Source organism: Penaeus vannamei, chromosome 36 (assembly GCF_042767895.1).
Source record: "Penaeus vannamei isolate JL-2024 chromosome 36, ASM4276789v1, whole genome shotgun sequence".
Lineage (NCBI taxonomy): Eukaryota > Metazoa > Arthropoda > Malacostraca > Decapoda > Penaeidae > Penaeus > Penaeus vannamei.
In genome coordinates, this window is record NC_091584.1 from 27,846,170 (window position 1) to 27,863,669 (window position 17,500).

The 17,500-nt window shown below is 37.5% G+C and overlaps 1 protein-coding gene across 20 annotated transcripts in view; it reads left to right on the forward strand.

Moving 5' to 3' along the window:
• The window catches only part of fmt (phosphatase 6 regulatory subunit 1-like protein fmt), a 42,132-nt gene that overhangs the window by 10,645 nt on the left and 13,987 nt on the right, over positions 1-17,500 (forward strand). For 7 of the 20 annotated variants that reach the window (XM_070114777.1, XM_070114780.1, XM_070114784.1 and 4 more), the window contains exons 4-15: positions 37-219; positions 1,403-1,493; positions 4,642-4,812; positions 8,001-8,173; positions 9,874-10,023; positions 10,477-10,603; positions 11,239-11,391; positions 12,233-12,432; positions 12,680-12,797; positions 13,164-13,256; positions 14,526-14,621; positions 15,349-15,516. In XM_070114777.1, the coding sequence (XP_069970878.1) occupies positions 37-219; positions 1,403-1,493; positions 4,642-4,812; positions 8,001-8,173; positions 9,874-10,023; positions 10,477-10,603; positions 11,239-11,391; positions 12,233-12,432; positions 12,680-12,797; positions 13,164-13,256; positions 14,526-14,621; positions 15,349-15,516 (1,723 nt within the window). The remainder of the gene's footprint in view (positions 1-36; positions 220-1,402; positions 1,494-4,641; positions 4,813-8,000; positions 8,174-9,873; positions 10,024-10,476; positions 10,604-11,238; positions 11,392-12,232; positions 12,433-12,679; positions 12,798-13,163; positions 13,257-14,525; positions 14,622-15,348; positions 15,517-17,500) is intronic. The other 13 variants (XM_070114782.1, XM_027380739.2, XM_070114787.1 and 10 more) reach the window with 5 other exon arrangements.

Consider the following 17,500-nt stretch of genomic DNA (forward strand, 5'->3'; position numbering starts at 1 on the left):
CAAGTTCTCACGATATGATCTAAAACTCTTTTGCAGTTTGACTCGAGCCGAAGTCCTTGACGAAATGGTGTACTTGGTAGTAAATGAGCCTTCGGCAGAGGGTGAGATGCAAATGCGGTTTAAGTATGCTAACCTTGCTGCAGAGCTACTCACAGCAGATGTGCCAGCTATTATTGATAAGTTGGTGGCTTCAACCAGCCTCTTAGATATATTGTACAAGTAAGTTTAGTGTTTTTGTGTAGATTTGTATTTCATGTATAGTTTGTGATATCTTAAGAATGCATTTTGGTTTTCTATTTCTTTTCTTTTCTGCCTCTCTTTGTTTTGTTTTGTTTGTTTAGGCAGCACAGACCAGAATATGGAAGCAGAGTATGTGCATACATATGTAAATTTGCACAGGGATGATGATAATAATAAAGAATAAATAAATAAATAAATAAAAACTGTATCCAAGTACACAGTCAGACATACATGCACTCTGAAAGTCCTACATTTACATGCACTATCAGAAAACATAGCAGATTCTTTCTTTGTTTCTTTGTTGTTGTTTTACTTTGTCTTCTCTTTCTTTTCCTTTTTTGTTTTTCCTCTTCTTTTTCTTTTCCATTTTTGTTTTTCTTCTTCTTTTTCTTTTTTGTTTTTCTTATTATTATTTTCCTTTTTTTGTTTTTCTTTTCTTTCTTTTTTTCTAGTGTTTTTCTTCTTTTGTAATCTTGCTTCTTGTAATTAATGTAAGATCCATGGGTTGCATCATCCCTACACACTCATCGGGACACGCCTCACCCTAAGACACTTCCTTATTTCACTCTTTCATTTCCACATTTCCCCTCTCATCATTGCATTCTCGGAGCTTTCTAAAGACGGTTGCTAGGTTGCCGAGGCTGAATCTGAAAAGTGCGTTGAATTCAATCATTTAGAGCTAGAAGCCAAACTGATACTTTTTGAGGTTTAGCATTTCATTAGATGTTTTGATTTTTATCAAATTTGTTTTAAAGATTTTTAAGGATAAAGATGAAATTAGGATGAAATGTGTACTGTTCTTGTACAAATTGTTTATTTATTGCTTGGTTGACTTTTCTAAGATGGGCTCCATTTTATGTCATTTGGTAGAGAAGCATTTAGGAAAACAACTTGTTTTTTGTTTGTACATTGTATGAAAAGGAATGAATGAGAACAAAGATTTATGTAATAAAAGATCAAGATTTGACATTTTTATAATTCATTTCCACTACTTAATCGCCTTGCTTTGTAAAATTCTCATTCGTACCTTTTCAGTATTTGTCTCAATAAACAATGTTACTTTTCTCTGTTAACAAAAGCCTTTGTATAAACTATGTATCACAGCAACTCTTAGTCGACAAAGGCATTAACACCCGTCCTGGGCCTTGTCTTGCACCCACAGATTTCTAGAGAAAGAGAAGCCTCTTAATCCGCTGCTGGCGTCCTTCTTCTCCAAGGTTCTAGGCATGCTGGTTCAGCGTCGCTCCGAACAGGTGAGTTCGTTCCTACAGAGACATACTACACCTGTTCCTGTGGCTCTGGGGACTATGCGGAAAAAAAGGGAATCAGGGGTACAAGGACAACTGCAAAGCAACTCTTAGTTAGAATTATAAATACTATTTTTGCTTTAGATGTTTGTTATCATTAGGGTTATTTTGTTCTTGGTTTTGCAATTATTTCAAACCTTTCCACCCATTTATTATTTTTGTTTTATTATCATGAGCAGTGTAAATATAGGCTTTTATTTTCCTCTATTGAAAGTACTATAACAATATTACTGTTGTTATTATTAGTTACCATTGTTATTATTATTTTTGTAGAAATATCTTTTTTAATATGATTTTTAGTATTAATTTTACTGTTAGTGGTGTTTGTTTGTTATCATGAGTTGCTTGTTGTCTTATAGATCAACTGAATAAATTACACTAAAAACTTAAAACAAACCAGAAGGATTCTCCTTCTTAATAGTATTAACCTTTCTTTTTTCTCCTTTTCTAATTCTGTCTTTCATTCTTTCTTTCTCTCTTTTTACACATCTCTTCACCCCTCTATTCCTCCCCCCTTTTCCCCTCTCCCCCCACTCCCCTGCTCTCTCTCTCTGACTCGTATCCTATCCTGTCTCTCTTCCTCCATCTTTCGCCTCCTCTTCCTAACCCTTGGTCGTAGTCCCCAGACCACAGTTGCCGGAATGCCACAGAGCTCTCTCACCTCCGCAAAGACGTACACATGTTGCTTTACTTATTGGCGCACTTGTGTTTCTGTTTTGATCTTCTTTTGAATTGGCTTCTTCTCAGATCATTGAGAAAAATTATCAATATTATGATCCATATCTCATTACTAGGAGTTTTATTTGTTCTTCTTTTAACTCTTTAAATATTGTTTGATTTGTTTTGGATCCTTCGAGATAAATTGTTTTATCCATTTGATTTCTGTTCATTTTGTGAATTGTCTTTAAAGAGAATTATTTTTCCCGTATCAGAATTTATTTGTACATTTCTCCATTATAGAGTTCAATATCATTTATATAGAAATGGGTTGTCTGACCATTTAGTTAGTTATTTTTTTTCTTTTTTTTTTATGTCTTTTTCTTTGCAATCAATTTCTTCTTACCTTTGGGTTCTTTGGAAGTAGGTGGACATTTCCTGCTTCCATTTTCCAAAAATACTCAAAGTAAATAGTCATTCCCTATCCTAGAAAATTATTATAATAGTTGGACATAGGCCCACCAGTAAATTTTGGTAAAGAGTATAGCATCTTGTGACAAATTATTTAGATTCTGCAGACACTCCCAAGACTTTTCTTTAAATTCAGTTTTGGTTTGCGTGTAAGCTTTCGTCTGAATTTATATAGGCTATTAAAAGAAAAGAAAAGAAAGAGAAAAAACGAAAAAAAGACATAAATACTTTGAAGACTTGCCTCTCATTACCAGCCGTACCTGATTCCAATGCCAGATCTGCAAAGCTTACAGAAAGGTCTTGATCGAGAGAAGAAAAAATGCTGCGACCCTCATTCTAGCACCTTCATTTAGGAATAACTTTGTGGTTTGGGTTAGGGATTGACTTGGAGTACTGTGTGTTAGCTGACCTGCTGCTAATGCCGGTCGAGCTATCGCCTTCCCACTCGCACAGGGCAGGATGGGCCTTCTTCTCATCACTCTTTGACCAGGAGCACGCATGTGGATATGTTTTGAGCGACACCTTTAAGCCACCTGTAGCCTTAAGACTGAAAGACGCCTTTGGAAGGGGTGTTTAATTTTGCCTTAGAATGTGCCAATCACCTATAATTGCTTTGCTATCTTGCTTTATTGAAGTAAAGGGAGCTTACTGTACAAAGTAAACAGTATATAATTTTTTGTATTTGAGTATGAACCTTATATACCTTAATCCACTCAAAATAAATACTGTGTGACTTGCAGACTGTAGTTATATCACATGAAGATGCACTCTTCACAGCTTTATTGTTCTCTGTTTAAATTGGCATTGCCAGCCACTTCAGCAAGATCTTACCAAGATACGAAGAACGGAAGACTGTAATGCTTGACAGAAGATTTATGCTTGTAAATATTACAGGGACTGTCTTATTGATGATGCTTTCATTTTGATTAACAAGTCAAATTTCTTGTTTTGAATAATTGAAATTTCTAGATGTATTTTAGTACTATTTGCAAAGGCCACATTTTCCTAAATATTCCAAAAGCCCTCTGTAGATTATAACTTTGAAGTTTGTTTAAAATTGTGAAGGTAAGCAATAAACTTTCCTTCTAAGGTGAAGAATCGGTATCCATCTGAAGTGGCATCATCTTGTTTGTAGTATCATACGATTTTTTTTATTCACCGAGAATTTCTATAACCATCAATTGCAAGAATTATATGACACTAGCAGAATGCAGTAATGCGTACAGTAGTTGGTATGCACCTGTGAAGTCTTACCCACAGTGCTGTTAATTAATTACTGTGAAGTCATTTTAATTGTCAAGTATAATGTAAGCCTAGATTCGCCCCTTGACCACTAGGTAGCTCTGTCGTCGATGTTTCTCTTGCCTTCCTTTCCTGCCTTTATAAAATCACATATGGATGTACTTAATTGTCTCTTTATTTTTTTGCTTTTGATGCACATACACTGTGACAATGCCTGCATTCAGACCCCTAAAACAGCTGTATTGTCTTGGATTCTCTATTTAAACATGTTTATTTTTATTTTTCACATCTCTTATACCTCTGATAAGCAATTATATAGAAAAGAAAATTATAAAGGAATGATGAATTATATACCTGTGTGTGTAATTTTTCATTCATTCTTGCTTCCTTTTTTATCTGCTGCCTTTTGAAATTTTCTTTCTTCTTTAAGGATCTTTAGATTTAGATTGTGGTGTCCAAGATATATACTCATGCGTGTTCTGTAGGATAATGATGAATTGGCACATTAAAGTCATCTGAATATTATGTAGTATACATATAATGTGTTTGTTCAATTTCTGGAATTATGATGCTATTGAATATACAAGGATGGATGATGATTGTTCGTTTGTTTTATCCTCAAAATTTAAGGAAGTGAAGGGGGAAGGCCTGACTTGTAAAATGTCTCAAAAGCTCCATCTCAACACATTCTTATAAAGTGTATTTTCTCTTCTCTTCTCTGTAGAACTGGTATTCCTATCAGTTCACTTGCTTCCAGGTATTGGACTTTTTAAAATCCAAAGGTGATTTTGTTGAACTGGCTGTACAACATGTAGGGACCTCGGCTATTATGGATTTGCTGCTCAAACTAATCTGTAACGTTGAGGAGGACGAAATCCGGCAGAGCGTACATCAGGTAAGCTTAATGTTTGTTGTTGTTTTTTGTTTATATTTTACTGCAGAGGTTGAGTTGGAAGTGTGAGGTGCAGCACTGTGTGAAAGGCTTTTTCTGCTTTATCCAGGTGCTAGGTCTGAATGTGATGGATTTTGAAGTATGTGCAATAAAGTATGGCATTATTGTGTCTTAATTATGTTCTTTTTGTTCCTATACTGTTTGTTTTACTTTATATTCTCACTTCTTATCATCGTAATCATCATCATCATAATCATTAGGAAATGTCAAGGTGTAGTATTTCATTTGATTAAACTTGCATGGTTGATCTGAAACCTTAAAAGAAAAATTATCCAGCCTGGAAAATGGAATAACATTCTTTCAAATAAAGTACACTAAGCATTTCCAATTGATTTCTTGTGAACTAATTTCTCCTGGTTGAAGTCGTATTTGCCGCTTGAGTTTGCCACCTTAGAATTCACCTTATTATCGCATGGGAAAGAGTAAGTTGTTAAACTCGGTTTTCATACTGGAAATCTTTATTCTGTAAAATTCAAAGAATACGCACAGGGATAAGATTCTATCGCTAGTACAAATAACATTGTCATCTCTGTATATAGTACAAAGTGGATTATCTGATCAGAATGTTATTTCATGCGAGAACTGGACCTATCTATTGAAATTTTGTGTGTGTGTGTGTTTTTGTTTGTTTCTCTCATTCTCTGTCTCATTCTCTTTTTTCCACCATGTTTGCATCAATGTTACCTTGCTAATAGCTGGAGTTATTGCATTTTTTGGTTGCACTTAATCTCATCAGCTAGATGTTCAGTTTCTTACAGTAAAATGTATATTTTTGGGAGATTTGCATGACATTACTTTTGTCATTATTTTCCCTTTCTTTCTTTTTTCTTCTTTTTGTAAAGAAAAGGTGTCCCCAAATTCCACTTGTCATCCTTTAAAAAATGGTGCCACAGGTTTTGAGTCTGCTCTGTATTGTGTACGGCAACCTGTTTGGCCATGAGGAGAGAGTTACAGCCCCTCAAAAGTGGGGTGAAAGTTACATAATAACCATGTTTCATGTGATGTGTATGCTGCAGCCAGAATGATATTGTGTGTGTGGAAGCTGTACATTTCCTGTGCTTCTAATTTTCCCGTCAAGCATCTGACTAAGCATGATCCAGTGTGGTGCATGAAGGACCTATTGGGATTGAGTGGAGAAATACAGTCTGGTTGAAAGGTCAAAAGGGAAATCCAAATGTCCACCTTGAAACTAATAGAATAATCCCTTCATCTGACTTTGGATTTGTAGCAAATCTAGTTTCTCACAACAGGGTATGGATCTGTCCTGTATTTTCATTCTCTCTCTCTCTCTCTCTCTCTCTCTCTCTCTCTCTCTCTCTCTCTCTCTCTCTCTCTCTCTCTCTCTCTCTCTCTCTCTCTCTCTCTCTCTCTCTCTCTCTCTCTCTCTCCCTCTCTCCCTCTCTCCCTCTCTCCCTCTCTCTCTCTCTCCCTCTCTCTCTCTCATTCTGTTTCTTCTTTCTTTAGGGATAGTCAGGGGGGTACATATGCCATTCCTTTACCCTTATTTGATAAATTTTAATTAAATATTTGTGGGAAATGCATACATTAGATAGATTACATAGCATATAATTATCACATACGAACAGATGAATCACTGATGTCCCTAACCTGTCACGTGAATATTTGAAACTACCTTATGTGATATTTGCATTCTGCTCTGTTGCAACGGATTCTTGTTTATTTGGTCCTTCATAGATCATTTCTGCTTGCTTCTAGCCCAATAGATATTTACCTTCATCTATGTGTGCCACCATTGCACTGGAAATTCTATGGTGCCAGATGTCAGTACATTGTTTGCTGATTTTGGTGCTCAAACCACATCCTGGGGTATACAGCACTGGTGGGTTGTTTGCAGGTGGCTTTCTCTCTCGTATTGTATTATATGCATTACACAGAGGAGTTCAGAATGAGAGTATATCTGGTATGTTACTACAAGCAGAACTGTTGCCCCTGTGGGAAATTATATATAAAGCCTTACGTCCGTAGCATGAGTAGAGCTAGGTAAATTTCTGCCCTATTGTGACTGGGTTGACGTTCTTCACTTTATAAAGTATTTGTCTGGGATAAATCTCACTTTGGGAGACTGCGAAAATAATGACCCTGTCGCTGTTGAATGAAGAATATAGGTCATCAGTTGGCATAACCTCTCTTTAAATTGAAGGTATTTTTGTTTGCAAATGAAAATTTAAGAAGGTAAGAAGGATGGATTTATTTATCACTTCATGGGTAGACCGTCAGTCACGCTGGGATGATGTTAGCTCATGGTGTACACAGTTGAGTCTGCTCCAGGTTATAGTGCTAAACATTCATCATTGGCTGCAGTCATTGAGGAGAAATAGCTCCTCAAAAGTGTGTTTAAAGTCTGTCTGTAGCAGCATTATCTAAACATCTTTTTTTTATGCCACAGCCAAGAGCATAGAGAGCATTGCAAATTTGTTTCCCATATTTCTGTTTTTCACTGAAACCACCAACTCGAGATGGTGCCCTACACATGGCATGCAATAGGATGATGAGAGCTCCTATTGTAGGTAGGTTAACTTTGGGCATCAGTGGGCATTTGTGTTTGCCATGAATCAATAAGCCCATATGCCCAGGTGGAAAGTATCCATGCCATGGTGATCGACTGGTCTCTGGGTTGTGTATATTTTATAAAGTCTCAATTTTTTGGCCTTGCCAGTGATCAGTGAGCAGTTTATTGATAAATCACAAACTACAGGGAAGACTTAGCGGTTGTTTGGTTTGGTGTTGGTAAAACCCATCAACATTTAGGTTTATAGTATAGTAACAGAAGGAGAATGTAGCTGTCTGTATTACTTAGAGCACAAGAATAATTGAGTGATAAGAAAGAGAAAAAGCTGAATATATTGTTGCAGATATATAGTGTAGTAGTCTGTATGCTATTTGTTGTGATTACTGAATATATGGATAATTCTATTAATTTTTTTTTTCTTCTTATCACCCTCATTATCATCAGTATTATCCTTCATTCTCTTTCTTCCTATTTTCATAAGTTTGTACATATATAGAACATCACTCCTTTTCCAAAGAAAAAAAAGTCTTGTGGTGGCTGCATTCATGTATATTCCTGCAAAAGATAGAGGAAAAAGTCTGACTCGAGTTTGATCATCCAGTGGTTGAATGAGGGCCAACTAGTAGAGCGGCTAGTAGACAAGTTATCACCAGATGCCGACCCAGAGGACCACGCCAGTGCCGACAATCTCCTGTGCGAAATTAGCACGTCCTGCAGGGACACATCCACCGACGGACACCAGCAGACTAATCCTCTTCTGGCGACTCTGGAAAGGTGAGGGAGGTTTCACTTTCGAGCCATTAACGTTTTTCTGTTTTTTGGGTTTTTTTTTAGTGGAAGATTTTATTTATTCACTGGTTAGAAAGTTTTAAGTTTAGTTAGACCTAGCAAAGCAGTCCATAGTGTTGTTTGCCAGTGTCGAGTTCTCTTTGTTTGTAAAGCTAAATAACAATGTGATTGTGGTGAACATCAGTCTCTTCCAGTAAACCTATTTTTATTTTATAGTCTCCCTATTGTCTTCTTAGAAACATTTTTACTAAAGAAACTGTTGTTTTCTTGGCCTTTTTCCCCTTCACATTAGTTCAAGATTATGCCTCTGTCATGTCACTTTAATGCTCTTGCTAAATGTTTTTAACCCACTCGTGCCGGGTGTCACATATATGAGACACCGGAAAAAATCTACATTGCCAGGCGTCCCGCCAGTGTGACGCTGTATCGGGGCTGCGCTCCGATGCAGTAGCGGCGCACGGCCGGGCAGGCGGATAGACTCCGGGGAAGCTTCACCCGCTGAATTTGTAACCGCTCAGAATTTTTTTATTTTGGCTACAAATTGTACCCGGCGTGAGTGGGTTAAAGATTGAAACAAACCTCTGACCTTAAAGTATGAGAAGGAGCAGTCTTGTTAATACATTCTTACAAAGTACTAACTAGACATTGTTTGAATCAGGCAGTCCTCAAGAAGTTACAAGAAGTCCTTTCATCCTTTGCTTTCTTCCTCTTCCGCTTCCTCCTCTTCTTCTTCTTTTTATGGAATATTGCATTTCAACAAGCTCTTCTTTTTCTTTCCTATCTCTAATGGATCATGATAGCATTTATAGCTTTTATTTACGAATGGTCATGCTTATTGGTGAACTGAATGTTACATATAATTCTGAGACATTGCTCCAGCTCTCTGAAAACATGGCTAATGCAGTATGCATAATTTGCAATTTGGTAATTTAGGAGTTAAATGGGAATAAAATTAATTAAGATGCTTGATATTTCGGAATGAGACTTTTCAGGGAAAATTCCTATATGTTAATATGGTTATAAATAAGTTGTGGAGTCCGGTTAACCAATAAAGTACTTGATATCATTCTGTATGCATTATTTGATCTTCTCACAGTCTTGCCTTGTAGTCTGGTTGGAAGAGGTTTGTCTTAAGTAATATTTTGTTCACACTACTCTACACTCCTTCCACAACTGGCCTACATGTACCTTCATTTTATGGTCATGTTTCAGACAAGTGTGTCTTCTCATGTTGTTGGCCTACTCATAGCTTTACTTATTATTTTTACTTTTTTTATATAATTCATGCAAGAACTTTACTTACACATGGGTAAAGAGTAATTGCATGTGGGCAGGTTAAAGGGATATGTGGATAGGAAGGTGGATATGATACTGGTGAGATGGCAATCGTATTCCCTCTCTGACAAATGTATATTTTGGCAACTTCTAAATTGGAATGCAAAGTGTTGACCATATTCTGTTGTGATAAGCAAAACCCCAGTTTTAATCAGCAGACATAAACATGAAGTCTTTAAATATATGATGGAATGAAGTAAAGATTTCAAGTTTACTGGAGATGATATAAGCTTTGTACACTGCAGATTTGTCCTATTGTATCTTTATCTTCTTTCTTTCTCTACAAGAGAAATGTAGTTTATGGCATTATTATTGTCATGTTAAAGCCATTTTTTTTTTAATACTTCCAGTGAAGACACAGTAAATAAATTGCTAGATTTACTCCTCCACGAAGACCGGAACGACTCTTCACTTTCTCACGTGATCAACATCCTGCTTACTCTCCTTTCTGCTCGAACACAGCAGCAGCAGATTCAGCACCAACAGCAGCAGCAACAAGGGTAATGTATTTTTGTATTTACCAAATTTGTAACACTTGTATTATTTCCAGTTTATGGTAAGAGAGTTTTGTCTTTTGTTTTAGATAAGAATTTGGACTGGTTTAGGATACCATGAGCTACTTATTTAATTTCTAAAGTTGGAGTTGCCATTCAGTGGTCTGTATTTGCCAAAATACAGACAGAAGGATGAACATAAGCAGTTAAAGGAGGGTGAAGGGAAAACTTCATCTTCAGCTAGAAACCATTTGGAGATATTCGTATGAAACAAAAGTTACTTTCCATTTTTATTTCCTTTGTTTTTCTTTCTTTCTTATTTTTTACTTTAGAATTTTGTTATTATCAGTTGATTGTATACATTTTTGGTGATATAGGTATTCAGAATGCGAGATGTTTGATGAATCTTCTCAGCCTCACTTTGTACTCAGACTTCTTTTTGTTTGTTTATTTTTTTAGGTTGCAACAGTCTGTATCCGTTGACTCAAGTGATAGTGAATCGAGCGATGGGAGGAAAAATGCCGTTGCAAGAATTATTGCCAAACGTCTACCAAGTCTTCAAAACATTCTACTACACCCACCCAAGGTTCTGATTTTTTTTATTTGTGTGTGTTTGTCTGTGTCTGGACAAACTAGGAAAAGAATCCATTGGGAGTTGAAGCAGGAGATGCTTTTTTTTTTTTTTTTTTTTTTTTTTTTTTTTTTTTTTCAGTAATGAATTAGAACACCCTTTGATGTTTTTAGGGGATAATTTTGAGTTTGGATACCTTGTATATTGTGATTTTTGATACTTTGTTGTTAAGTGCGATCGTGTTTTTGAAATGTATTCACCAGGGCGTTAATCTGAGAAAGTAAACAGTGTGCTTAAAGAAATGAAAAAATCAGAATTGTATCAAATGAGACCAATAAAGCACTATAGACAAATTTCTTAATGTATTACAGGATGTTTCTAAGTATATCCTTTCTTTCTGAAATTAAGGACAGTAGCAGTAGTGGGGTTTAGTATTGTAAAATGCTATGTTCAGTGTTGCATTAACATTAAAATGATAGTTTTTGACATCTTAATAGAAAATGAGTTACACTTCCCCTCTTCCTCTTTTTCTTTATGGAAAAAAAAAGGATTAAGCAAAGACGACAAAAAAAAAAACAAAAAAAAACAGTATTTTACAGTAATTTTATTCCTAATAGTTTCGTTTATTGTAATGACAATTGATCTTTCAGAAAGGGTTGTTACTTACTGCGTATGGACAGGAAGTGGAGCCCCTTGGAAATACCCGCCTTCAAGTCGTGACGCTGGTCGCCGCTCTCATTGCAGTCAATGACCCTGTTGTCCATAATTCACTCTATGAACTTAATACAGTTGAATATCTGTTGGTAAGATACTCCATGGATATGTTGATGTGAAAGAACAGTATCTTCTTCATCTATTACACTATCTTTTCTTTCTTTTTCCCATTCTTTTTTTTCTTTTTCTTTCTTTCTCTTTCTTGTATGGTTATAATTATGCTAGAAATCACAAGGTGGAAGATACTTGTTGATCTCTTTCCTTTAGAGTTTATATGCTCGTTGAAATAAAGCCGCAGCTCGCTCAAGATAGTTTCCTCGCATTGTGACAGATGGTTTTGATACCCATGGACATATACCCAACATACCTTTGCATTGTGTACATCTTCCAGTTGATCAATAGCTCACAATTGTGCAAATTAAAAAGAAAAAGGCAGTAACCTCCTGAGTGAATTCTTGAACATAATTCGTGTGAAGTCAGTCATGTTATCCTTGCAAATGTTTGGAATATGTTATCTTTCCAGACAAGGTAGAGACAGTCTGATAAGTATCTGTTGAGAAGTCCTTCTGCTCTGATGTAAAGTGGATGGCTATGAAAGAGCCCCATCATCTTTAATTCTCTCCGTAGTTACGCTATTTTCCCTATCTTTTTCAATCTCCCGTTGTGTTGTTTATCAAGTTCAACATTCTTTTTGTTATTTCACCTTTATTTTCATGTGTAATTATAGACTTTAAAAATTTAGCATTTCCTTAATCCTTTGAAGATTAAAAAGATATGAAATAAAGAGACAACTTAACCTAAAATCATACTCAGTTCCTGAAAAAGTTATTTTATTTTTATATAAATGTCAAACTCCACAAGCATTGAATTGAGCATTTATTACTGTCAGTCTGTAGTGACAGTAATCTTAACAAGTGTTTCATCTTTCAGGACTTGTTTTTCAAATTTATGTTGAACAACTTCCTACACACCCAAGTGGAGCAGTGCCTGACCGCCATTCTTACGAAGGCTCCAGCAGCATCCTCTCCAGAAGGCGACACAGACCATCGGTTACTCACGCAGCTCTTCAACGAGGGACGCATCATTGAGCGTGTTGTAGAGGCTTTTGACGAGTCCAGTGAAAGACAAGAGTAAGTGTATTGGGATTTGTGGGTGGATGTTTGGGGTTGGGAACGAGCAAGCCAAAAATTCTCTTGATTTTGGTTTATTAATTTGAGATGTATATGTGAATAGTTTGTTTATCTCTCTCTTCTTCATCGGCTTTTTCTATTTTCTCTTTTCCTCATTTTCTTTTTCTTTTCTCCCTCTCTCTCATTGTGATGTCTTTAAATCTATGTAGAGTATTCTAATAATCTTTTTTCTCTCTCTGTCTCTCAGATGCAAACAGATACACAATCTTAAAGGTTACATGGGGCACTTACGACAACTGGCTAACACCATTGTACAGCAAGCAGAGTTCGGCCCAAATGAACACCGCATAAAGCAGCTAATACAGGTATTTGATTGTTTACTTTTTTATGTTGTTTTATTTGGTTTTGTTCTTGGGTGTTATTTAGGAGAAGTATCTGTGATTAATCAATTAATTTTTTGGTTTGATTCTTTTAAGGGGATCCAAAGCACGACAGAGGCCTTGTATATCAGAAATAAAAAGTTGGATTTACAGCAGTTAGGGAAAAACTCAAAGTAATGGGCCTACCTTTTCTTTCTTCTTTTTTCATGGTAGCCTTAAGATCTCTCAACAAGAAAAATAACATTTGTTTCTCCTGTAATGTTATGAGCGTATTTTTTTGCTCTTGCGTCATGTCTGAAGTGGGTCTGCGGTCTTTGCCCAGATAATTTGTAGTGTTCTGACTCCTTGCAGGGCCTGCCTGGAGATAAAGCCACCCAGTGGGACGATTTTGTCTCGAATGCGCTGGCAGAACTTAACCGCAAGAACAAAATTACTCCTCTTCCGGTAAGTATGGCAGCACTACCCATGTGTGACTTGAATCAGGTGAAACTAATGGAGATGCAACAACCACATTTTTTTTTATGTCTTTTTGTCTAAAAAAGCAAAGAGATCAGAGGCAGAGGAACGTAGCTGGCTCATTAAAATTTATTGGTCTCTGATTCTCGAAGCCATATTTGTTCATCTCTGGTTGACCTGATTGAGATTTTTTTTTTATTTTTTATTTTTTGTTTTTTTCCATTTTGCATGAAGTGTGCTGTTTGAATTTTTGGAGTGTTTGAACTTGTGCTTTATCAGTTAGTTACATAGTGCTTAAATTTTAAAGAGCAGGTTATTTTCATATTTGCTTTGAAATGTTCTAAGCTAGATTCTTGCTTTGATAATGTTTTATCAGCTTTTATATATTTGTGTAAAGCTGTAATTTGTTTGAATATTTTTATTTTTAGTGTCCCACACCATATGCCTTGAGGTACAATAGATCACAAACTACTTTTCATTCTATTTTCCGATAATTATACGTTTGCAATGGAAATACAAAATGTCATAGCAATTCAGGAGAGGGATTTTTTTTTCAAGTCACTGGAAGAGAGCTGAGTATTGAGCCGTGAATAGTCCCCTTGTTTTCCGTGCTGCTAAAGATGATGCCGCAACTCGGTGTCCTAATTAATTGTTCATAACTTTGCTTATATTAATGACTAATGAAGACACTGCATTAGGGCACTGTAGACTTTATTAAAAGCTTTACTTACAAGACCTTTCGTGCTTTTGTTATCAGGCAAGATGCTATGACTTTACTAATTCAGTTAATTGGAAGTCCTTCAGTTACATTGTAATTACCCTCTGTGACTAATTAATTCTTGTGCTGTTCACCTTGTAATCCTGTATAGTTTTCGGCTCTTCCTGATTCATTTGAAGCAAGATAAACACACGCAAGATCAGGTGTAATGAGCATGTCAAAGAGGGAATTCTGGTCAGATATTCATTGCTTTGTATGATGAGTTCCTTGGACATCAAAGCTCTGTTTACTTTATCTCATTTTTTTATGCTGTTGTGATATGAATATTCTTTTAAAATGTTGATTTAGTGATGAAAGTGCAGGATAAGTTGTGGGAATCAGTTAAGTTAGTCTTAAGGTGGAATCTGGTGCAATAAAGTTATCTTTGAATTCTAAGGCTAAAGTAAGTTTAGACACTTAAGAAATTGAGCCAATGATCCTGGCGGTTGATGGCCAAGAACCTCACAGAACTTCTGCTGTTGCTACTCTTCGTCTCTCAGGTTCACGGGATGCATCATCATCTTGACTCTGATGACGATTCCGACGATGATACAAACTTTTTCCCACAAACCTTTGACAATCCCGTGGTCAAACAGGTTAGCAGCTCCTGGCGAGTATGATTATCGTACTACAGTACTCTAAGGGCCAACAGTGGCTTGTATGCCAACTTATGCTCTCTATACTCTATACTCTTCTGCAGTGATCCACCTACAGTTCATTGTTATTTTAGTGCCACATGTAGGCAGATAAGATAGTCTAGACAATATAAAACATGTAAATCCAAAAAGATGTGGATTTGGTAATTCAAACATAGTAACACTATAATTATTCTCAAGACACTCTTCATGATACTAAGGTACCTGAACATAATTCAAAACTTCACACAATGTGTCTGTCCTTTATTTGGTTTCTTTTATTTTGCATGATCACCTTGTTTTGCACATATATGCATGGTAACAAAGCTTTTTGTTTTATTTATTTTTTTCTCTTATATGTGAGCAAAGTGTAGAGCCTAAATATTATTCATTTGTTCATTGTTACTCATAGTTATCTAGCTTTTTTCTGTTCACGGTAGGAAGCTAGTGCTCTAGTTCATTACTTCTTTGCAATAGTGTTATATACCTGTGACTGCTTACAAGTCCTGTCAGAATATGATAAAAGCTGAACTGAATAATTCCTTGTTGAAATGTACCTGCCACCTGTATATGCTTATCGCTTTATTCTCTTTTTCTTTTTCCCCCCTCTCCCCCCTTTGTATCTCCATCCCCATTCCTCCATTGTGATGTGGTGTCATGCAATACTTTAACCCTGCATGCTTAATAGTGGATCCACATGCTTAGTGGTAATTCTACTGCCGGAGAGCATGAATGGGGTTTGGCAACGGTTGAGGCAGACGAGACAGACGAGAGCCCACAGGTCCTGGAGGAAAAGCAGGAGGAAATAGAGGAAGAAAATGAGGTGGAGGAGAAATGGACCCAGAAACCGGATCATGTATGTAACAGAGACAGACGGACATCTCCGATTTTTTTTTTTTTATTTGACATAAGAGTTTTCTGAATCCATGGCACTAGATGGGTTCCAGAAGTGAAAATTTACTGTGGACTGGCCACTGGTATTCTTGAAAAGTCTTTCAAAGTGTGTGTGGAGGAAACTGAATTTGTGGGCTGGTTTTCTTAATAATTCATTTGCTTTTGTGTTTATGTGCCTGTCACATTTTATAGGTATTTGCAGGCTTATTACATCATTCTCTTTTTATTGTGGATGTATACACATTGCATGTATGCAAATATACTGATGCTTCCAGCAATGCATGCAAAAAACACAAATGCACACGTTTCTTTTCTTTTCATGTCCTTCCCTCTCTCTCTCTCTCTCTCCTCTTGCCCTCTCTATTGGCCTTCCTTGCTTCCTCTCCCCCTCTCTCTGTATTTTTCTTCCTACTTCCCCTTTTTTCTCTGCCTTTCTTTCATTTTCTTCTCATTTTGTCTCCCATTACCCATTCCCTCTCGTCTGTCTTTTTCTCTCTCCTCTCCTCGCCTTTCCCTGATTTTTCTCCCTCCATCATTTTTCCTCCTTCTTCCTCTTTTTAGTCATTTTAGTCATGCCCCCCTCTCTCTCTCTCTCTCTCCCCTTCCTCTCTCTCTCTCTTTCTCCCTCTTCCTCTCTCTCTCTCTCTCTCCTTCCTCTCTCTCTCTCTCTCCTTCCTCTCTCTCTCTCTCTCCTTCCTCTCTCTCTCTCTCTCTCCTTCCTCTCTCTCTCCCCCTTCCTCTCTCTCCCTCCTTCCCCCTTTCCTCTCTCTCTCTCTCTCTCTCTCTCTCTCTCTCTCTCTCTCTCTCTCTCTCTCTCGCTTTCTCTCTCTCTCTCTCTCTCTCTCTCTCTCTCTCTCTCTCTCTCTCTCTCTCTCTCCTTCTTTTTCTCTCTCTCTCCTTCTTTTTCTCTCTCTCTCCTTCCTCTCTCTCTCTCTCCCTTCCTCTCTCTCTCTCCCCCTTCCTCTCTCTCTCTCCCCTTCCCTCTCCACTCTCTCCCCCTTCCTCTCACACTCTCCCCCTTCCTCTCACACTCTCCCCTTCCTCTCTCTCTCTCCTGCCTTCCTCTCTCTCCCACCTTCCCCTCTCCCTCTCTCCCGCCTTCCTCTCTCTCTCTCTCCCCTGCCTCTCTCTCTCTCTCTCCTTCCTCTCCCTCTCTCTCTCTCTCTCCCCCCTTCTTCTCTCTCTCTCCCCCTTCTTCTCTCTCTCCTTCCTTCCTTCCCTGCTCTCTCTCCTTCCTTCCCTGCTCTCTCTCCCCCCTTGCCTCTCTCTCCCTCTCCCCTTACTCTCTCTCTTTCTCTCTCTCCCCTTCCCCCCCCCTCTCTCTCTCTCTCTCTCTCTCTCTCTCTCTCTCTCTCTCTCTCTCTCTCTCTCTCTCTCTCTCTCTCTCTCTCTCTCTCTCTCTCTCTCTCTCTCTCTCTCTCTCTCTCTCTCTCTCTCTCTCTCTCCCCCCCTTCCTTCCTCTCTCTCTCTCTCTCCCTCTTTCTCTCTCTCCCTCCCTTCCTCCCTCCCTCCCTCCCTTTCCTCTCCTCTTCCTCTCTCACTTTTATCTTCATATGTTTCCTTCTCTTTGTGTGACAGAAAATAACATTACACACAAACAAATAACATAAAATAAGAGTAGATTCTTTATTTTGGGTTCATTGATACAGTTTAAGCATAACTGCTGGTGGAGTCCAATATTTGGGCTTATAATTATTTAGAAGGTAGTCATAGGAAATATTAGCTTTTGTATCAAAGGTTGGTTCTAAGTGGAGTTGGAGGACATTACGTAGAGAATGTTGCTTTGCTTAAAGTGGGAGGTAGGATGGTGGGTATGCTATGCAGGATAGAGGGGAGTACTCGGAGGTGTAGAGGAGCTCTGTGACGCAAGACCAAGGAACTTGACGTGGTTTTCCAGCCATGGGTGACTCATGTCTTGGATTTGACTAATTCTTCTGTGAGGATAA